The sequence below is a fragment of the Ranitomeya variabilis genome, chromosome 2, assembly GCF_051348905.1.
Source record: "Ranitomeya variabilis isolate aRanVar5 chromosome 2, aRanVar5.hap1, whole genome shotgun sequence".
In the NCBI taxonomy this organism is placed as follows: domain Eukaryota; kingdom Metazoa; phylum Chordata; class Amphibia; order Anura; family Dendrobatidae; genus Ranitomeya; species Ranitomeya variabilis.
In genome coordinates this window covers 341,463,260-341,486,258 of record NC_135233.1, presented here as the reverse complement: position 1 = coordinate 341,486,258, position 22,999 = coordinate 341,463,260, and the positions used below count along the sequence as shown (strand labels likewise).

The 22,999-nt window shown below is 44.9% G+C and overlaps 1 protein-coding gene and 1 long non-coding RNA gene across 2 annotated transcripts in view; both read right to left on the bottom strand.

Moving 5' to 3' along the window:
• LOC143808942 (uncharacterized) overlaps nt 1-11,947 on the bottom strand; it is a 34,259-nt gene extending 22,312 nt beyond the window's left edge. Inside the window, exons 1-3 of the mRNA XM_077292120.1 lie at nt 11,000-11,947; nt 10,747-10,906; nt 10,124-10,637 (exon numbers count right to left, since the gene is read on the bottom strand). Coding sequence (XP_077148235.1) covers nt 10,124-10,637; nt 10,747-10,906; nt 11,000-11,114 — 789 coding nt within the window. The 5' untranslated portion in view covers nt 11,115-11,947. The remainder of the gene's footprint in view (nt 1-10,123; nt 10,638-10,746; nt 10,907-10,999) is intronic.
• LOC143809392 (uncharacterized) overlaps nt 1-22,999 on the bottom strand; it is a 344,523-nt gene that overhangs the window by 224,426 nt on the left and 97,098 nt on the right. The window lies entirely within an intron of this gene.

The following is a 22,999-nucleotide window of genomic DNA, read 5'->3' as shown; positions in this document are numbered from 1 at the left end:
GCAACGTTGATATCAGAGCTAATCTGTAGTGCTCTTGTCTACTGATCCTGGTTCCTGCTTGATTAAGCTAAGTCTGCTTTCTTGCTTTTTGCTATTTGTTTTGTTTGCATTTTTTGTCCAGCTTGTATATAATCTGTTTTTCTCACCTTGCTGGAAGCTCTAGGGTGGCTGGTGTTCTCCCCCCGGGCCGTTAGACGGTTCGGGGGTTCTTGAATCTCCAGCGTGGATTTTGATAGGGTTTTTGTTGACCATATAAGTTATCTTACTACATTCTGCTATTAGTAAGTGGGCCTCTCTTTGCTAAAATCTAGTTCATCTCTGTGTTTGTCATTTCCTCTTACCTCACCGTTATTATTTGTGGGGGGCTTGTATCCTACTTTTGGGGTCTTTTCTCTGGAGGCAAGAGAGGTCTTTGTTTTCCTCTTCTAGGGGTAGTTAGCTCTCCGGCTGGCGCGAGACATCTAGCGACCAACGTAGGCATGTTCCCCGGCTACTTCTAGTGTTGGCGTTAGGAGTAGATATATGGTCAACCCAGTTACCACTGCCCTATGAGCTCGATTTTTGTGCTTCGCAGACTTGCTGATATCTCTGAGACCCTCGCCATTGGGGTCATAATAGTTTGCCAGGCCAGTATTAAATGTTAAATGCATTGCAGAAGCGGGATTATAAGAAAGAAAATTCTGAGTTTTTTTTTTTCCCTCTCTCTCATTTTTTTTTTTCTTTTCCCCTTTACCTCTGAGTGGCTTGTGTTTGCTGCAGACATGAATGTCCAGACCTTGATTACAAGTGTGGACCAGCTTGCTGCTCGTGTGCAGGGCATACAAGACTATGTTATCAGAAATCCTAGGTCAGAACCTAAGATTCCGATTCCTGAACTGTTTTCCGGAGACCGATTTAAATTTAGAAATTTCAGGAATAATTGTAAATTGTTTTTGTCTCTGAGACCCTGTTCATCTGGAGACTCCGCTCAGCAAGTAAAAATTGTTATTTCTTTTTTACGGGGCGACCCTCAGGATTGGGCCTTCTCGCTGGCGCCAGGAGATCCGGCATTGGCTGACATTGATGCGTTTTTTCTGGCGCTTGGTTTGCTTTATGAGGAACCCAATCTTGAGATTCAGGCAGAAAAAGCCTTGCTGGCGATGTCTCAGGGCCAGGACGAGGCTGAAGTGTATTGCCAAAAATTTCGGAAATGGTCCGTGCTGACCCAGTGGAACGAGTGTGCATTGGCTGCAAATTTTAGAAATGGCCTTTCTGAAGCCATTAAGAATGTGATGGTGGGTTTTCCCATTCCCACAGGTCTGAATGATTCTATGGCCCTGGCTATTCAAATCGACCGGCGGTTGCGGGAGCGCAAAACCGCAAATTCCCTCATGGTGTTGTCTGAACAGGCACCTGATTTAATGCAATGTGATAGAATCCTGACTAGAAATGAGTGGAAAATTCATAGACGCCAGAATGGCTTGTGTTACTACTGTGGTGATTCTACACATGTTATCTCAGCATGCTCTAAACGTCTTACTAAGATTGTTAGTCCGGTCGCCATTGGTAATTTGCAACCTAAATTTATTCTATCTGTAACTTTGATTTGCTCACTGTCATCGTATCCTGTCATGGCGTTTGTGGACTCAGGTGCTGCCCTGAGCCTTATGGATCTGTCATTTGCCAAGCGCTGCGGATTTGTTCTTGAGCCATTGGAAAATCCTATCCCTCTTAGGGGTATTGATTCTACGCCATTGGCAAAAAATAAACCGCAGTTTTGGACACAGGTTACCATGTGCATGACTCCCGAACATCGGGAGGTAATACGTTTTCTTGTTCTGCATAAAATGCATGATTTGGTTGTTTTGGGTTTGCCATGGTTACAGACCCATAATCCAGTCTTGGACTGGAAGGCTATGTCAGTGTCAAGTTGGGGCTGCCATGGAATTCATGGAGATTCCCTGCCCTTGTCTATTACTTCTTCTACGCCTTCGGAAGTTCCGGCGTATTTGTCTGATTATCAGGATGTCTTCAGTGAGTCTAAGTCCAGTGCACTGCCTCCTCATAGGGAATGTGACTGTGCAATAGATTTGATTCCTGGCAGTAAGTTTCCTAAGGGGAGACTGTTTAATCTGTCGGTACCTAAACATACCGCGATGCGTTCATATATCAAGGAGTCTCTTGAGAAGGGGCATATCCGTCCTTCTTCTTGCCCTCTTGGTGCTGGATTCTTTTTTGTGGCCAAAAAGGACGGATCTTTGAGGCCTTGTATTGACTATCGGCTTTTAAATAAGATCACTGTCAAATTTCAGTATCCTTTGCCGCTGCTGTCAGATTTGTTTGCCCGGATTAAAGGTGCCAAGTGGTTCACCAAGATAGACCTTCGTGGTGCGTACAACCTTGTGCGCATTAGGCAGGGCGATGAATGGAAAACCGCATTCAATACGCCTGAAGGTCATTTTGAGTACCTGGTGATGCCATTTGGGCTCTCTAATGCACCTTCAGTTTTTCAGTCCTTCATGCATGACATTTTCCGGAAGTATCTGGATAAATTTTTGATTGTTTATCTGGATGATATTCTGTTTTTTTCTGATGATTGGGACTCGCATGTGGAGCAGGTCAGGATGGTTTTTGAGATTTTGCGTGAAAATTCTTTGTTTGTAAAAGGCTCTAAGTGTGTCTTTGGTGTACAGAAGGTTCCCTTTTTGGGGTTCATTTTTTCCCCTTCTGCTGTGGAGATGGATCCAGTCAAGGTCCGAGCTATTCATGATTGGACTCAACCCTCGTCAGTTAAGAGTCTTCAGAAGTTCTTGGGTTTTGCTAACTTCTACCGTCGTTTTATCGCAAATTTCTCTAGCGTTGTTAAACCGCTGACGGATATGACCAAGAAAGGCTCTGATGTAGCTAACTGGGCTCCTGCTGCCGTGGAGGCTTTCCAGGAGTTGAAACGCCGGTTTACTTCGGCGCCTGTTTTGTGCCAGCCTGACGTCTCACTTCCCTTTCAGGTTGAGGTGGATGCTTCGGAGATTGGGGCAGGGGCCGTTTTGTCACAGAGAGGCCCTGGTTGCTCTACTATGAGACCTTGTGCCTTTTTCTCTAGGAAGTTTTTGCCGGCAGAGCGAAATTATGATGTGGGCAATCGGGAGTTGTTGGCCATGAAGTGGGCATTTGAGGAGTGGCGTCATTGGCTCGAGGGTGCTAAGCATCGTGTGGTGGTCTTGACTGATCACAAAAATCTGATGTATCTCGAGTCTGCTAAGCGCCTGAATCCTAGACAGGCCCGCTGGTCATTGTTTTTCTCCCGTTTTGACTTTGTGGTCTCATATTTACCAGGTTCTAAGAATGTGAAGGCCGATGCTCTGTCTAGGAGCTTTGTGCCTGATGCTCCTGGAGTCGCTGAACCTGTGGGTATTCTTAAGGAAGGAGTTATCGTGTCAGCTATTTCTCCAGATCTGCGACGTGTGTTACAGAGATTTCAGGCTGGTAGGCCTGACTCTTGTCCACCTGACAGATTGTTTGTGCCTGCTAGATGGACCAGCAGAGTCATTTCCGAGGTTCATTCCTCAGTGTTGGCAGGGCACCCGGGATTTTTTTGGCACCAGAGATCTGGTGGCCAGGTCCTTTTGGTGGCCTTCCTTGTCAAGGGACGTGCGGTCATTTGTGCAGTCCTGTGGTACTTGTGCTTGAGCTAAGCCTTGCTGTTCTCGTGCCAGCGGGTTGCTCTTGCCCTTGCCTGTCCCGAAGAGACCTTGGACACACATCTCTATGGATTTCATTTCGGATCTTCCGGTGTCTCAGGGCATGTCTGTCATCTGGGTGATATGTGATCGTTTCTCCAAGATGGTCCATCTGGTTCCTTTGCCTAAGCTGCCTTCCTCTTCTGATCTGGTTCCTGTGTTCTTCCAGAACGTGGTTCGTTTGCACGGCATTCCTGAGAATATTGTTTCGGACAGAGGATCCCAGTTTGTTTCCAGGTTCTGGCGATCCTTTTGTGGTAGGATGGGCATTGATTTGTCCTTTTCGTCCGCTTTCCATCCCCAGACTAACGGACAAACGGAGCGAACTAATCAGACTCTGGAGGCTTATTTGAGGTGTTTTGTCTCTTCTGATCAGGATGATTGGGTGACCTTCTTGCCGTTGGCTGAATTTGCCCTTAATAATCGGGCTAGTTCCGCCACCTTGGTTTCGCCATTTTTCTGCAACTCTGGTTTCCATCCTCGTTTTTCCTCGGGACATGTGGAGCCTTCTGACTGTCCTGGGGTGGATTCCGTGGTGGATAGGTTGCAGCGGATCTGGAGTCATGTGGTGGACAACTTGAAGTTGTCACAGGAGAAGGCTCAGCGTTTTGCCAACCGCCGCCGCGGTGTGGGTCCCCGACTTCGCGTTGGGGATTTGGTATGGCTGTCTTCTCGATTTGTTCCTATGAAGGTCTCCTCTCCCAAATTTAAGCCTCGCTTCATTGGTCCTTACAAGATATTGGAAATCATGAATCCTGTATCCTTTCGCCTGGATCTTCCGGTGTCGTTTGCCATTCACAACGTATTTCATAGGTCCTTGTTGCGGCGGTACGTTGTGCCTGTGGTTCCTTCTGCTGAGCCTCCTGCTCCAGTGTTGGTTGAGGGCGAGTTGGAGTACGTGGTGGAGAAGATCTTAGATTCTCGTCTCTCCAGGCGGAGGCTTCAGTACCTGGTCAAGTGGAAGGGCTATGGTCAGGAGGATAATTCCTGGGTGGTCGCCTCTGATGTGCATGCGGCCGATTTAGTTCGTGCCTTTCACGCCGCTCATCCTGATCGCCCTGGTGGTCTTGGTGAGGGTTCGGTGACCCCTCACTAAGGGGGGGGTACTGTTGTGAATTTACCTTTTGGCTCCCTCTAGTGGCTACTAGTGATTTGACTCTGGGTATGTCATTCATCCCTTGTATGCTCACCTGGGTCGTTAGGTCAGGGGTGTTGCTATATAAGCTCCCTGGACCTTCAGTTCAATGCCTGGCAACGTTGATATCAGAGCTAATCTGTAGTGCTCTTGTCTACTGATCCTGGTTCCTGCTTGATTAAGCTAAGTCTGCTTTCTTGCTTTTTGCTATTTGTTTTGTTTGCATTTTTTGTCCAGCTTGTATATAATCTGTTTTTCTCACCTTGCTGGAAGCTCTAGGGTGGCTGGTGTTCTCCCCCCGGGCCGTTAGACGGTTCGGGGGTTCTTGAATCTCCAGCGTGGATTTTGATAGGGTTTTTGTTGACCATATAAGTTATCTTACTACATTCTGCTATTAGTAAGTGGGCCTCTCTTTGCTAAAATCTAGTTCATCTCTGTGTTTGTCATTTCCTCTTACCTCACCGTTATTATTTGTGGGGGGCTTGTATCCTACTTTTGGGGTCTTTTCTCTGGAGGCAAGAGAGGTCTTTGTTTTCCTCTTCTAGGGGTAGTTAGCTCTCCGGCTGGCGCGAGACATCTAGCGACCAACGTAGGCATGTTCCCCGGCTACTTCTAGTGTTGGCGTTAGGAGTAGATATATGGTCAACCCAGTTACCACTGCCCTATGAGCTCGATTTTTGTGCTTCGCAGACTTGCTGATATCTCTGAGACCCTCGCCATTGGGGTCATAACAGTTAGGGGATTGTGCACACAATGGTAATTAATATGGTTCTTTACAGTTAGGGGATTGTGCGCAGAACGGTGATTAATATGGTTCTTTACAGTTAGGGGATTGTGCACAGAACAGTGATTAATTTGGTTCTTTACAGTTGGGGGATTGTGCACAGAACAGTGATTAATATGTTTCTTTACAGTTAGAGGATTGTGCACACAATGGTAATTAATATGGTTCTTTACAGTTAGGAGATTTTGCACAGAACGGTGATTAATTTGGTTCTTTACAGTTGGGGGATTGTGCACAGAACGGTGATTAATATGGTTCTTTACAGTTAGGGGATTGTGCACACAATGGTAATTAATATGGTTCTTTACAGTTAGGAGATTGTGCACAGAACGGTGATTAATTTGGTTCTTTACAGTTGGGGGATTGTGCGCAGAACGGTGATTAATATGGTTCTCTACAGTTAGGGGATTGTGCACACAATGGTAATTAATATGGTTCTTTACAGTTCAGAGATTGTGCACAGAACGGTGATTAATTTGGTTCTTTACAGTTGGGGGATTGTGCGCAGAATGGTGATTAATATGGTTCTCTACAGTTAGGGTATTGTGCACAGAACGGTGATTAATTTGGTTCTTTACAGTTGGGGGATTGTGCACAGAACAGTGATTAATATGGTTCTCTACAGTTAGGGGATTGTGCACACAATGGTAATTAATATGGTTCTTTACAGTTCAGAGATTGTGCACAGAACGGTGATTAATATGGTTCTTTACATTTAGGGGATTGTGCGCAAAACGGTGATTCATATGGTTCATTACAATTAGGGGATTGTGCGCAGAACAATGATTAATATGGTTCATCACAATTAGGGGATTGTGCACAGAATGATGATTAATATGGTTCTTTACAGTTAGGGGATTGTGCACAGAATGATGATTAATATGGTTCTTTACAGTTAGGGGATTGTGCGCAGAACGGTGATTAATATGGTTCATTACAATTAGGGGATTGCATATGAACAAGAGAAGAAGCGTCAAGCTATATGAAGGGGACCACCACTAAATACAAAAGTATAAATTTTATTAATCAACTGAAGAGACACAAACACCATTCTATTAAAAACAATTAAAAACAACAACCCAGATAAACCATGGGTTCCACATGAGGAACCTCACCCCCCTGGTCTATAATGGTACATGTAAAAATGACAGTAATATGTCTGTCCTAAGAATAGATGAATCAATAGCACGGCTACAAAAACATCACTATAAGAGGGTCATATGTCGGTGTACAAACATGGCATCAATCACCTCATGAGTGGCAAAACATAGGTGTTTTTGAGATAATACATGTCTAGCTAAAAATAAGCATATAAGACTGTATACAGCAGGCAAATGTCTGTATTGAAAACACCTTATATATGAAGATGTGACAATACACCAAATAATCACCCATACAGGAGAGGATAGATAATATTGAAAAGTGCTTACTGACATGAGCCTTAACAGAACATAGATGTTTAGAGATAATACATGTCTATAAACTAAAAAATGAGCACATAAGGCAGTATATAACAGGCGACAATGTCTGAATTGAAGGCACCTTATGTATGAAGACACCTAAACGGGGGAAAATAAACCACTTAGGCTACTTTCACACTAGCGTTAACTGGATTACGTCGCAAATCCGTTTTTTGGCCGAAAAAACGGATGCGTCAAAAAAGTGAAAAACTGTGACAAACGTATGCCACACATCCAGCATTTCGACGGATCCGTCGCAAATCCGCTAAACGTTTCCGTCTAAAATACTGGATGCGTTGCATACGTTGTATCCGTTTTACCATCCGTTGTATCCGTTTTTCCGACGGATCCGTTTTTAAAATGGGAGGCTCCCAAATTTGATTGGCTACTGGAAAATTTGAAAAACTATATAGTTACTGTTTTTACAGCCCATCTTTGAGGGTTTTAGTTTTGTGGCAGCGATGGAAGGTGTTCTTGGGAGGATTGCTAGTTTGGTTACCGACGTTATCTTTGAGACGAATCGCCTGGATATCATAGTGCGGGAGAAGGAGGCGGCAGCGGAAAGGCGTAGGATGCTTCTGCAGCAACGGAGACGGAGACGACTGTGGATTCATCCAATTAATCAACTACGGATGACCCGGGGTGTCCAGTCCACTCTGTACCTGGAGTTGCGGCACAATCCACACAAATTCCACAACTACGTGCGGATGAGGATTGAACATTTCGATTTTTTGCTTCAAAAACTGGAGGATGTCATCCGAAGACAGGATACAAGGATGAGGCTTGCCATCACACCGGCGGAGCGGCTGATGGTGACCCTGCGGTAAGCCTCATTTTTTTCCTGTGATTGGTCATTTTGAATGTTATATTACATGCTGCAGACAATACTGCGCTGGCATACTGCGCACTATTTTCTGCAGCATGTAATTTGGGTTTTCTTGGCGGACATTCCACTGCTTTATTTAAAAGTCATTGCTGATATTGAATGTTAGATAACAGACTGCAGAAAATACTGCACTGAAATATTGCGTTGCATTTTCTGCAGTTATTTTTTTGGGGTTTTTTTTGGGTTTGATGACATGCAACTGCTTTTTTTCTGTCATTGGTCATTTTGAATGTTATATTACATGCTGCAGACAATACTGCGCTGGCATACTGCGCACTATTTTCTGCAGCATGTAATTTGGGTTTTCTTGGCGGACATTCCACTGTTTTTTTACACCGGTTTCATGCTGGTTTTATTGGGTGTCCCGTCCTTAAAAAAAAATTAACAGTGCCATATTAAAACTTGTTGGTCTGTGCAATTTTTTCTAACTTTTTTTTTTTTTTTTTTTAAAGTTTTCTAGCTACGGGTGAATCTATGACTTCGCTCCATTATCAGTTCAGGCTGGGCATTTCAACTATCTCTGGAATAGTGAAGGACACATGTCGGGCTGTTTGGACCACTTTGCAACCAGAGTATATCCCCCAACCATCCATGGAAATCTGGTTGCGAAGTGCTGAAGAGTTTCAGCAAATTTGCAATTTCCCAAATTGTGTGGGTGCAGTTGACGGGAAACATATAAGGATTGCGAAACCGGCAGGAACAGGATCGGAGTATTATAATTATAAGAAGTATTTCTCCATCGTCCTTATGGCTATTGCAGATGCCAACTGCAGGTTCCTTGCCGTGGACATCGGAGCATATGGACGGTCCAACGATTCGCAAGTTCTTAAAAACTCTCCGATGGGTCGTTGCCTTTATGGAGAGAGCTACGATTTACCGCCAGCCAGACCACTGCCAGGAACAAATGACCCAGCCCTGGAATATGTTTTTGTAGGTGATGAAGCCTTTCAACTGTCGCCGCACCTACTGAAACCGTACAGTAGCCGGAACTTAAACCATACCAAGCGGGTCTTTAATTACCGGCTTACTAGAGCACGAAGAGTAGTGGAGTGTTCCTTTGGCATATTGACGGCGAAGTGGCGAGTTCTGCTGACGGCTATCAAGCTGAAAACAACAACTATAGACGAGGTAGTTAAAGCCTGTGTGGTGCTCCACAACTTTGTCCTGTCAAAGGAGCCCGTTTCTTTGGATGATGAAGAGTTGGAGACCACCTTGTGGGACTACCGCAGCAGCTCGGTTCGCTCTACAAGTTCAGTTACAAGGATGAGGGACCAGTTTGCCGATTATTTTGTCTCACCTGTCGGGCGGATCCCGTGGCAAGACATGATTGTGTAACCTGTTTCCCATGTGTTACCTGTTTCCCATGTGTTTTGTTTATGTAAAAAAAGTGTTTCTGCCCCCCCCCCAAAAAAAAAGGCCCAAAAGCGTGGTTTTCTTGCTAGTAAAATCATTATGTTATACCTTTTACATGTCTGGTGTTTGTTTTTATTAAACCTTTTTTTATTATATTACCTTAATAAATCCACACACACACAAAGAGTAGAATTGTAATCAGAATTTTATTTTAACTCTTTTTTTTTTTTTGTTTTGCCAAAAAAATAGATTTTTATTTTCCAATTTTTTTAAAAAAAAATTTGCACATTTTTTTAAATAATATTTACATTAACACTTTACAAATCTTCAAAGTGTTGGGTGGAGATATGAGAGGAGGGGGGGCAGGAAGTTTGGACCACGTCGATAGGTGGGGAAACCCTACTTGTTTGGGGTGCAGTGGAAGGGGGGGTTAAACCAAGAGGCTGACCAGAGGGGGGTGGTGTTGGGGTAGGGGGAAGAGAAAAGTTGAGTAACGAAAACATTGGGGAAGTAATTTGGTCTGGGGGCCGGGATTGTTGTGGGGACTGGGTAGGGTAGTGGGACTGGGGTTGGGTAATGGGGCTGGCGTGGGGTTTGGTAATGGTGCTGGTGTGGGGATTGGAGCTGGGTTTGGTAATGGTGCTGGTGTGGGTATTGGGGCTGGGTTTGGTAATGGGGGGTATGGTGTGTAAATGTGGCCTGGGGTGGAATTGGAGTGGAGGTGTGGGGAGGTGTGTGGGTCGATTCATTAATGGCCTGCAGTGCAGCATTATGGCAGGTATTCATTACCCGCATCTGTTGCTCAAAAGAAATCTTCTCCATGCTCATGAGCATGGATTGGAAAAAAAGATTGGCCGGATCGGGACTTACAGCTGAATGCAGCCTATCCAAGCGACTGCTGGTTTCACGGCTTGTTTCACTGATGCGTGACTGCACCATGTTGAAACCAGCAGTCACTTGCTCTCCCAAAATTTTGAAAGAGCCTTGGAAGGATGCATTCAAGTGTAAGAACTCAGGAGCATAGCTCCTTTCCTGACCCCTCTGTCGCTGCCGCCACGAACCTAATGGTGGTGTCGAGGTGGCAGGATCAGAGGGGTGGGGTAAAGGGAACGCTAACTGTTCAGCATCAGATGCGAGCAATGAAGCCTGCAATAATGCTCCACTGCTTGGGGCGGATGAAGTGGAGGGGACAGAGGGGTCAGAGGTGTGGGGCCTACCGACGTGGCCCTCAGTGGCGGACTCAGGAGGGATCGCTCCAGAGGGCGCAGAGGAAGATGCAGGCGCCCGGTGGCTGGAGAAGGTGCTGTGAAAGAAAAAAAAAAAAATTAATACATAGGAATGAAAAAGCCCTGACTGAAAGCAAACTAAGTAGACAGGTTAACATGGTTATTAGTGGGCTGTAGAATACTTACACTCTGCTTAGCATGGTTCGCCTCAGGAAGGAGAGGGCCTGGCCATATTTATATTTGCTCCTCTTCCTTCCTGCAGAGCCACTCGGGGCCTTCATCTCATCGTTGAATTCCCTCTTAAAGCGATCCCTCAGTGACCGCCACCGCTTCCTAATCTTTCCAACTGTGAAGACAAGAATCAAAAGAAAAAACAAAAAATTGGTAAATGCAATACATTACAGTCAGCTCAAAACATCACTGGAAAGTGAATACTTACCTAGTTTGCTCTGCTGCTGAGGATGAAGGCTCTCCCGCCTTGGAAACAGGTTGCGACACACTTCGTCCCAGAGCCGACGGGTGACACCGGTATCAGCATGCCTGCGGTCAGCCATGTTCCACAGCGGCTCCCGCTCGCGAACCTCATCGATGAGACAATCGATGTCAATGTCATCATCATCCTCATCCTCTTCTGCGGGAGCACGCTGTGAAGCCTGTGTCAAAAAAAAAAAAAAAAAATTAGTACACTGAAATACTAAAGTACCAATAGAATCCCCCTCCCCCCCCCAAAAAAAAAAACTCACTGATGGCCGACCGCGGCGACGAGTCCGCCGACTCTGGGAGCGTGTGGGAGAGCCTTCAGCGGCAGCAGCAGGAGCAGCAGCAGCAGCAGCCTGAAATAAAGGAAACAAATTCTCAGTTAAGGTAGGCAGGTGTTTAGTAATCTGTTTTGTGTATGGTGCAGTGTGATGTGCGAAGCAACTGTTTCACCACTACTTACACTTGGTTCCTCCTCCACTAGCATCTCTCCACCCATCTCGCCCCCTTCTGACAGCTCCTCATCTGATTCAGCTTCCTGTAGAAACATAATTTATGCATGTGGTTAGACATCAAAATGTAATTTTAAAAAGCGAAAAAAAATAAACCCATTTTTTGTGTTAACTTACCGATACACGCTGTTGCTGTGGAGGAGGGCTGTCAGAAGAGGACATTGCTTTGTGGTCCTGGTGGGCAGCGGCTGTGGTCCTGGTGGGCAGCGGCTGTGGTCCTGGTGGGCAGCGGCTGTGGTCCTGGTGTTTCTGTAAGTTAAAGAGACACTTGCAATCTGCTCGACACATTGAAGTAGCAGATTGGGGGTCTTCAAAACTTACTTCTAAAACTTCTGAGCTGTGGTCCTGGTGGGCAGCGGCTGTGGTCCTGGTGGGCAGCGGCTGTGGTCCTGGTGGGCAGCGGCTGTGGTCCTGGTGTTTCTGTAAGTTAAAGGGACACTTGCAATCTGCTCGACACATTGAAGTAGCAGATTGGGGGTCTTCAAAACTTACTTCTAAAACTTCTGAGCTGTGGTCCTGGTGGGCAGCGGCTGTGGTCCTGGTGGGCAGCCGCTGTGGTCCTGGTGGGCAGCCGCTGTGGTCCTGGTGGGCAGCCGCTGTGGTCCTGGTTTATCTGTTAATATGTATAATGGATCTATAGTTAGACCACCCCCTGAACTAGGTAATGTTCAACGATAAACACCCTACTAAAATGATGTCAGAAATGTTCATACAGGTGAACACCAAAAACCCCCAAAAAAGTTGCACGTTATACCATTCATTTCCATGTCCCAAAAAATAAAATTTTTAAATGTTAACACAATGAAAAAATATATTTGACACATTTTATTTTAAAAAAATAACCTCCCCCCCCAAAAAAAAAAAAAAACTTTACATGTTAACCTTTATTAAAAAATGAGCCCTCAACCAACCCTGTATTGCATGTGTAACCATTGGTACATACACCAGTTTTAAATTTACCTTTATGAAATAATACTACGGACATTTTTTTAAAAAACATTTTATTATTACTTTTTTTTTTTCTCTCTTTTTTTAAAAATCACAATTAGGAGCTGACATGCTCTTTATTTTAAATACAAGTACTTCAACTGCAAATGGTTATAACTGTAATTAAAATAAAATCAACACTTTTATTAAATAGAAAAAACCCACACTCACACATTCAAACCACAAGCTGCAGACCGCTAGACTTTTTTAAAAAACACATCAGATTGAAAAAAAAAAAAAAAAAACACATTTAAACCACATGCTGCACAGACCACTATACAGTCAATACATCAGAAAAAGGCAAATAACCAATTACAGCATGGACAAATGCACATGCAATCAACAAGACGCACACAAAAAACATGCATGGTATGTGTCCACATTCCGGATCGCATCAGGATGTGGTCAGGATTTCCCATCAGTATTTGTAAGCCAAAACCAGGAGTGTAAAAATTAGGTGAAGTATAATACGAAAACAGGCACACTTTTGATTTTATCACCCACTCCTGGTTTTGGCGTACAAATACTGATGGAAAATCCTGACCACATCCTGATGCAATCCTGCACATGGACACATACCCTCCCACATGAACAGGCATAAAATTGGCAAAGGCATAATATGGTGCAGGCACATGATACAAAATCACACAGCCGTAAAAAAATACACACATACACATGCACGCACATAGCTTTATGCAAATACACATATGTACAACAAAGGCAGAAAGGTGAACCCAATCAGAAGACGCATACACACACACACATACAAAAGGCTGACAATCCTTTGGCTGAAGCAGCAGGTCTTCACAGTGGCTGGAATCAGGCTGCATCTGGACTCTAGCATGGCACTGGCTGGTGCAGGACGATGGCAGGCCTCAGGTTCTCTTCAGGTTTTAAGCTCTTGCTGTAGTCAGTACCTCATACACACACAAATGCACAGGCACACAGATGCACACAAAAATTGCAATACTCACACTGGCTCTATGGTGGCTGGAGTCCTGTGGCTGGAGTCCTATGGCTGGCTCCTGTGGCTGGAGTCCTGTGGCTGGCTGGGGTCCTGTGTCTGTCTCCTGTGGCTGGCTCTATGGTGGCTGGCTCCTGTGGCTGGCTGGGGTCCTGTTGCTGGCTGGGCTCTTGCTGGCAGTCTTCTCTCTGGCTCTTGCTGGCAGTCTTCTCTCTGGATCTTGCTGGCATATGTGGGGTTGAAGGCCCAGGCCAGGTTTATATAGATTTGGGGGTGTCTGGCCAATTGGCAACAAAATACTTCTTCTGAGCATGCTCAGTGTAAAAAAAACGTATTGCAGCGCTGTATTGCGTCGTACGACGTGTCCCGACGCATCCGTCGCTCATAGGCTTCCATTGCAGCCAACGACGTATGCCGCAGGATGCGTCGCGACACGTTTTTTAGGCGGAGACAAAAAACGTTACAATCTACGTTTTTTTGAGACGACGTGTCGCCAAATTTCGACGCATCCGTCGTAAAACGTACACGACGTATGCCAATCCGTCGCCATACGTCGCCAATACAAGTCTATGGGAAAAAAACGCATCCAGCAAAAAGTTTTGCTGGATGCGTTTTTTCAGAAAAAAGACGTTTTGAAACGTAATCCAGTTAACGCTAGTGTGAAACTAGCCTTAGAGATGTGACAATACACAAAATAATCACCCATACAGGAGAAGATAGATTATATTAGAGAGTGCTTGCTGATATGAGCCACCAACTGAAAAGGGCCAAAGCTGACATATGAACACTCTAAGTTAGGCTCCTAAGAGGAAAATACAACAAACAAATGAACCTATACATGCTTATTTGGAGAAAGCCCATAATTAACCTGCAATCCAAGCAGGTATCGTATGAGTAAATGCGGTACCAAATAGTGCCACACTACAGATTGTAGAGAGATAGCCGTGCTATATGAACATGACCATAGTCACCATCACACAGAAAGTCCAGGGGGCATGTAGCCCAACGCGTGTCGCCACCAAAGTGGCTTCGTCAGGAGAAGCTATTTCTATAACTGTAGCTATTATGCATCGATGGTGCCCTTCATTTTTTTATGCCCCACGTGTTTCCTGTCTCGGCTGGCGGTGGGAGCGCTGGGTGCGGCGGATTCAGCGGTCGGCGTGCAGCGCGAGTATGGGCATTTCCGGTATGGTGGTATAAAGAGTGACATGTGCCACTATCTTTTTACGCCTCCTGAGGAAGGAGCTTTGTGCTCAGAAACGCGCATCGGGGTGGACTCCTGACTTCTCACTGTGACATTATCAGGTACTCATTATGCATACTCAGGCGATTTGGCCATGATTGGTGTGCTGCTATTATGTTATAATTTATGGGGATATTTATGTTTGTTTTGATATGGCCATAAGTCTTTTATATGATATACTAAGAATATTGTTGCAGTGATGGGGTCTTGGAGTCTTTGGGCAACTTGTACCACCACATAGTGCTTTACCTGTTTCCCTCTGTTGTTCATCTATCTTTTCTTTGTTGTATTTGTGTTTTTGAACATTTAATAAATTTGCATATTTTTATGGGACAATTTGACTGCAAGTCTGTGATGTTTTTTTACCTGTAGTTTTGGCAGTTTTCCCGATTATAGTACTGACGTACATGTAGGTGACATATGCAGAGATTGCGTTAGTAATATGTTATTTAATCTTTTGTCAGTGCACGGAAAATGTTTGTAACAACTTCATTATTCTACATAATTAGGGGATTGTGCACAGAACGGTGATTAATATGGTTCTTTACAGTTAGTGGATTGTGCGCAAAACGGTGATTAGTATGGTTCTTTACAGTTAGGGGATTGTGCACAGAACGGTGATTAATATGGTTCTTTACAGTTAGGGGATTGTGCGCAGAATGGTGATTAATATGGCTCTTTACAGTTAGAGGTTTGTGTACTGAATGGTGATTAATATGGTTCTTTACAGTTAGAGGATTGTGCACAGAACGGTGATTAATATGGTTCTTTACAGTTAGTGGATTGTGCGCGAAACGGTGAATAGTATGGTTCTATACAGTTAGGGGCTTTTGCACAGAATGGTGATTAATATGGTTCTTTATAGTTAGGGGATTATGCGCAGAATGGTGATTAATATGGTTCTTTACAGTTAGAGGATTGTGCACAGAATGGTGATTAATAAGCGGTTGAAAGAAGTCACAGGTTCATTCCTTGGGTGGCAGGAAGCCGATCGCCGCTATAGTAGAGTGGAAAGATGCTGGCGGCAGAGATGCTACTAAAATTTACATCAAAGCCACCAGTGAAGGAAAAAAAAACAGTTTGCATTTTCCTAAAGCAGCTTCATCTAAAAAAAACTTAGCACAAAAAGAAAACCTCATGTGCACATACTCTAAGAGCAGTCAATAATGAAATATTCTACCTCAAGAGTTAGGCTACGTACCCGCGATCAGGAAGTAGCAGCACTTTGAACTCAGAGTGTTTTCGCTGAGTTCTAGTCACGCAGGTACATCCGCATGTGTTCAGTGAACCATGAGCATTTACCGTGCAGCGCCCCAGAGTCCTGGTTGCTGCAGTAATGTCATTCTTCCACCAGGGGGAGTGATATTACGTCTGAAGGTAATAAAGGAGTCCATCTTTCCAGGTATCACAGCATCACAACACACTTCACAGTCCAGACCACCAGGGGGAGCCATGCTCCTATCTACTAGGGCACTCCTCACAGAAGGGTAAAACTGGTGGGCTGGATAGAAAGTTAGAGAGATGCTGGCTGGTCTTTGCCCAGGCAACACCTGTCAGGCAGACAGGGGGAAAGGAGGAACATCGGAGCTGCAGACAGAGGGTCCCTGTCAGGGGTGGGATCCTGGCAGAGGCCTAGCACGAGACAGAAAGACACAGAGCTGCACCTGCCCCACGTGCAGCAGCATCCTAAGAAAGGACACGAAGAGAATTGTATTGTAGAGAGTGAGAAACAAAGTCACAGCACAAGGAGAAAACACCAGGAGGAGTTCTGCCCTGAGACAGGCAGCCTCCTTCTGAGGCGCGTAGCCGGTGGCCGGAACACCGAGGGAGTAATAGACTCTACGCATTACTTCAGAGACCGGCAGGACAGTCAATTCCAAGTTGGCTGCCCGACCTTAAAACCTAAGAAGACACGGTGGCAAATTGTGGGGGTCAGGGCGTCTCTAGGGTCCCTATAAACAAGCCTCAGGCCATCCCAGTCATACGGGTTTGTCCTATCCATACCATCTGGGGGACAAAGAGAGAACATCAGAAACATCCACGAAGGTTGTGAGGACTATCCCGTGGTGCTCAGCAGGGAGGTACTACAACACACAGGCGCTAGTAGGAAGGCTACTGATTTCCACCTGGATAAGGGGACTCTGGATTTGCCTTCGGACCAACCGGACTTTGCCTGCCCTGTGGTCCGTACCTTGGACTGTGGATGCTGAAGCTTTCAGTAAAAGGTTAAGAGACTGCAACCTTGTGTCCTCGTTATTCCCTGCGCCTCACATTGTCCACCATTACCACCTACATATCTGGGAAGCCCTGGGGACATACTTCACCTGTGGGAAGGTATACCACCTAGCTGCCATTCCATCACCCAAGCGGACCCCTAAGCAGCGTCGGTCACCCTGACCGAGTACCACAGGTGGCGTCACAAACACCGTACAAACTACACCTTTAATTGGACGCCCCTCAAAGGGCCACGGACCGGGTCAGGCCACCGTGACATCCCCAGAACTGAGAAGGACCCGGTGCCGAGTACCCCATTGCCCTTAACGTGGGGGCGCTCCAACCGCATGTAATGAATGGCTGTGGGTGAAACTACGCAGAGGAAACTAGCATCTCTGCTGCCTATAATTAACATGCTGCGGCTCGTAATCCGTCACCGCGCTTAACGATGCTCACTAAGCGATCTGTAACAGATCAATCAGTGCACACACAGTCTGCCACTGAACAAGAGATCCATTTATCCAACATACGAGTGTTTTGCTCATTCATTGGGTGATTGGCAAAAAAAAAATTTTTTTTTATATTTTTAAGTAACATAACTTAACTTTGGATTTCTGGAGACACACTATTTATATGGTCACAATATAGTAATAATATAAGTAATAGCAAAAATACTTGCCAACAATCAGGATCAGTGATTGTGACTCTCAGTTTATATTTTTTAGGGGAAGTTTTCAATAAATAACCTAAAAAAAACTCATTTAAAAAAAAAAAGATTTTTTTTTTATTGCAGAGATCTCTGCTGTAGTATCAATAATAAAAAAAAAACGATAAAAACAACTTATTGGCGATATATTTCCTTCTGAACTGAAATGATTCAGGGTTTCCATTGACTAGATCAATGACCTAGTCAACATCATTCATGGCCCTTTATCTTCAGTCACACTGATTTTCCTCACATCCATTGTAAACCTGAATGTCAGTGTCTTGTTTGTCAAATTGCTTCATTTTTATTGTCTTTTTCACATTGTGCTTTTTAGAACACTGGCACGTTTCTTAAATGGGACCTGTCAGCTGCCTTTTTATAGGAGCTGCAAAGCCTAGACTGGAGCTATGGAAGCAACCATTCCCACCCAAGCTCTTCTGGTCGCTCCTAAAACCCGGACCCCAAATCTGGTCCCATTAAAAAAAAATTCCCAGCAACCTATTTTTCCTGGACTTGCATCATCGAAGCTAGCCACCTCAGTGACTCATATCCCCATCCAGGACTTTACCACCTGCTGCTCTACAAGCCCTATAGACTATTCACAGCTAGCACTCGTACGAGAAAAACTGGTGTCTAAATGAAACCTTAACTGTGACCAAAACGCATCCAAAAAACATAGAACCAGATTATCAAAACTATCGAAAGAAAGCTATCATTGGGGCCTTCATCAATCAGGGTGCAGCTTTCATCTCACCAGAGATGTTTTAAAAAAACTAAGCCCTGATTGTTTCCTACGGACAACAGGGACAATTGTCATAAATGAGACCTACAGAATATGACATAGGAGACCAAGTTTGAGATCATTGTGATTTCTTTGCTGTATTGTTTGGAGAAGAAGAATATGAATAAAACCGAGTCTATGTTTTGCTTAATAGGTTTTGAAAACTTTTCCCTGTCTCATAATCTCATCCTTGGATAACCTCTCAATCCTTATGACAAAAAGCTAATCTACTGTACTTCTAAGGTGAGTCAGGTTTCCGATATCACAGAATTCACTACAAAGGAAAAGAATTCCAGAACAAGTCCCCAGGACACTAGATCCTGTAATTCATCATATAGTGAAGCTGCGAGGTTCAGCCGCTCCAGAAAAATAGCGGACAATGAAAAGTCTGTCATTATTTCCTTAGGACATATTTGTGACGCAATAATTGCTCATATCTGGGAAAACACATTGTGACATCACATGTACTGTATTCCTATGGGATTGCTTAATATCTCTTGATATTGTGCATCCACTACATTGTGTATGTAAAAAATCCAACAGTTTAAATATCCTTTACGGGAATATTGCATGAAGTGCTGTGCTGTGACGTGGGGCACTATTAGGGTCAGTGGGGGACATATTGCAGGATATATCAGAAGATGTACGTCAGAGGTATACATCGCATCTCCAATCAAAGAAAAATACATTTTCTAAACAAAAACATATTTAAAAAAATGTGCATGCATATGTCCTGAAAAGCCCGTCCATACTGGGACTCTATGCCAGCAAGTTTGTTTTCCTGGGCTGCCATGCGGGTGCTTAAGTCCTGCAAAGTCTGTCCAAACACTTGTTGATTGAGTTCAAAGCTTCCAAACTTCTTTTGCAGACCTTCCACATCTTTCTGCAGTGATCTAATTATGGAAAACACCTGCTCTAGCCTGCTTTCTGCAGTCATTGTTCCAGCAGTCTCCCTTTTTTTTTTAGGCTAGAGTATCCTGAAATATCCTGCATGTCTATTGCTCCATTCCCTGACAGCAAGCAAGCTTGAATGGTATCAGAGTCCTTCTACCTTCGGCATTGATTCCTGCTTATATCTATATTTGTTAGCCAGCTTGTTATGCAATTGTTTTTGTTTCTAGATATTTAATTCTCTTCTGCTTGTCCTTATGCCAAGAGTTCGCATAACTGTTTTTCAAAGGGGTTTATGATCCATGTAGACCTGGACATTTGTTTATCTGATCACTACATTTATTGTGCCCTGCTGTCTCAATTGAGTTAGATTGATTGGTAACGAGAGGGGGGAAGACCAAAAAAAAAAAAAAAAGTGAGATCTAAGAGCTGGCCACCTATAAATGTAGATATAGCTTGGGGAAGCATTCATGCAGGGGGCATTCGTGCACTATTATTCGTGTACAGTTTTTTTTCAAAGTACTTTTTTTTCTAAGTATTCAGCAGTTATAACATGGCAGTTAGACAGGGCAGGAGACAGGTAAGACAATCTAAATCTATTCCCTATTCAGTTGGCACACAGCAAATACTCACCATATGTATTTGTATAATCTATATCATGGCTGCTGCTTTCACACACAATCACCGCCCTTGCATCAACTCTTTACACTCCATCCATATTGGCCCCTCTGTCCTTGCCTCTCCTATGTATAGCACTCATGCTCTGTTCACATTGCTTAACAGTACAGATCCATTCAGTCCCACCATCCAACACAAGAGACGCTCTCACAAATCACTTAACCATCTGCTCACTCTTTCTATCCTCCTTCTCCTAGTTGCTGGAGACATCTCTCCGAACCCCGGCCCCCCATGTTATAGCCAGTCAAACCTCCCACCTGCTACACCAAGAAACCCCTCTAACCTTATTAATATTCCCTGCATGCCTTCTGTCTCTTTGAATTGTGCCCTTTGGAATTCTCGCTCTGTGTGTAATAAACTCTCCTTCATTCATGACTTCTTCCTTTCTAACTCTCTTAATCTCCTGGCTCTTACTGAAACCTGGATCCAGCAGTCAGACACCACCGCTGCTGCTGCTCTCTCATTTGGTGGACTACACTTTTCTCATACCCCAAGATCAGACAACAGAGCAGGTGGAGGCATTGGTCTGCTCCTTTCACCCAAATGTACCTTCCAAGTTATCCCCCAAGTACCCTCACTTGTATTCCCTTCCTTTGAGGTCCATGCTGTCAGACTCTACGTCCCCTTCTCCATGCGAGTGGCGGTGGTGTATCGTCCTCCCGGCCCCTCTCACCAGTTCCTGGATCATTTTGCCACCTGGCTTCTACACTTTCTCTCTTATGACACCCCCACCCTCATCATGGGTGATTTCAATATCCCAATTGCTTCTCCCCTCTCCCCATCTGCTTCTCACCTTTTATCTCTAACCTCCTCTTTCGGCCTCTCGCAGCATACTAACTCTCCAACACATGATGATGGAAACTCCCTTGATTTGGTCTTCTCCCGGCTTTGCTCACTGGATGATTTCACAAACTCCCCTCTCCCGCTCTCTGACCACAACCTTCTTTCATTCTCTATCAAGAACTGCCATCCCGCTCAGGTCACCCCCACTTTCCACACTTATAGAAACATACAGGCCATTAACACCCAGAAACTTATGAAGAACTTGCAGTCTTCATTGGCCCCAATCTCCTCCATCTCTTGTCCTGATTCTGCTCTGAAGCATTACAATGAAACCCTGCAAAGTGCCCTGGAAGAAGCTGCACCTCCTATACATAGAACAACTCGGCACAGACGGCAACAACCGTGGCACACGCTGCAAACACGTTTCCTGCAGCGGTGTTCCAGGTGCGCCGAACGTCTGTGGAGAAAATCTAATCTGCCCGAAGATTTCATCCATTATAAGTTCATGTTAAAAACATACAACTCTGCCCTTCACCTCTCCAAACAAACCTATTTCAACACCCTCATCACCTCGCTGTCCAATAACCCTAAACGTCTCTTTGACACTTTCCGGTCCCTACTCAACCCAAGAGAGCAGGCCCCAACCACAGATCTCCGCGCTGACGATCTGGCCAATTACTTCAAAGAAAAAATTGACCACATTCGAAATCATTTCCCAATCTCTTCATACCAAGCACTGTCCTCCCTCCCCCACTGCATCTAGTTCACTCTCTGACTTTGAACCAGTTACAGAAGAAGAAGTAAGCAGGCTCCTTGCATCTTCTCGCCCGACCACTTGCACCAGCGACCCCATTCCGTCGCATCTCCTCCAGTCCCTTTCCCCGGCTGTCACCTCTCACCTAACAAAAATATTCAACCTTTCCCTCACTTCCGGTATTTTTCCCTCCTCATTTAAGCATGCCATCATACATCCACTACTTAAAAAGCCCTCCCTCGATCAAAATTGTGCCGCTAATTATAGACCTGTCTCTAATCTTCCCTTCATCTCTAAACTCCTGGAACGCCTGGTCCACTCCCGTCTTACCTGCTATCTCTCAGATAATTCTCTTCTCGACCCTCTTCAATCTGGTTTCCGCTCTTTACACTCTACTGAAACTGCCCTCACTAAAGTCTCTAATGACCTACTAACAGCTAAATCTAATGGTCACTATTCCATGCTCATTCTCTTGGATCTCTCCGCAGCATTCGACACTGTGGATCATCAGCTCCTTCTCACTATGCTCCGCTCCATCGGCCTCAAGGACACCGTTCTCTCTTGGTTCTCCTCCTATCTCTCTGGCCGATCCTTCACTGTTTGTTTTGCTGGTTCCTCCTCCTCTCACCTTCCCCTTACTGTTGGGGTTCCTCAAGGATCAGTCCTAGGCCCCCTCCTCTTCTCTTTGTATACTGCCCCTATTGGACAAACAATCAGTAGATTTGGTTTCCAGTACCATCTCTATGCTGACGACACCCAATTATATACCTCTTCTCCTGTTATCACGCCGACCTTTTTAGAAAACACCAGTGATTGTCTTACCGCTGTCTCTAACATCATGTCCTCCCTCTATCTGAAACTGAACCTGTCAAAAACTGAACTCCTCGTGTTCTCTCCCTCTACAAACCTACCTTTGCCCGACATTGCCATCTCTGTGTGCGGTTCCACCATTACTCCAAAGCAACATGCCCGCTGCCTTGGAGTCATCCTTGATTCCGAGCTTTCATTCACCCCCCACATCCGATCACTGGCTCGCTCTTCTTATCTGCATCTCAAAAACATTTCCAGAATTCGCCCTTTTCTTACTTTCGACTCTGCAAAAACTCTTACTGTCTCACTTATTCATTCTCGTCTGGACTATTGTAACTCTCTACTAATTGGCCTACCTTTTACCAGACTCTCCCCGCTCCAATCTGTCCTGAATGCTGCTGCCAGGATCATATTCCTCGCCAACCGTTACACCGATGCCTCTACCTTGTGCCAGTCATTACACTGGCTACCCATCCAATCCAGAATCCAGTACAAAACTACTACCCTCATCCACAAAGCACTCCATGGCTCAGCACCACCCTACATCTCCTCTCTGGTCTCAGTCTACCAACCTACCCGTGCCCTCCGCTCTGCTAATGACCTCAGGTTAGCATCCTCAATAATCAGAACCTCCCACTC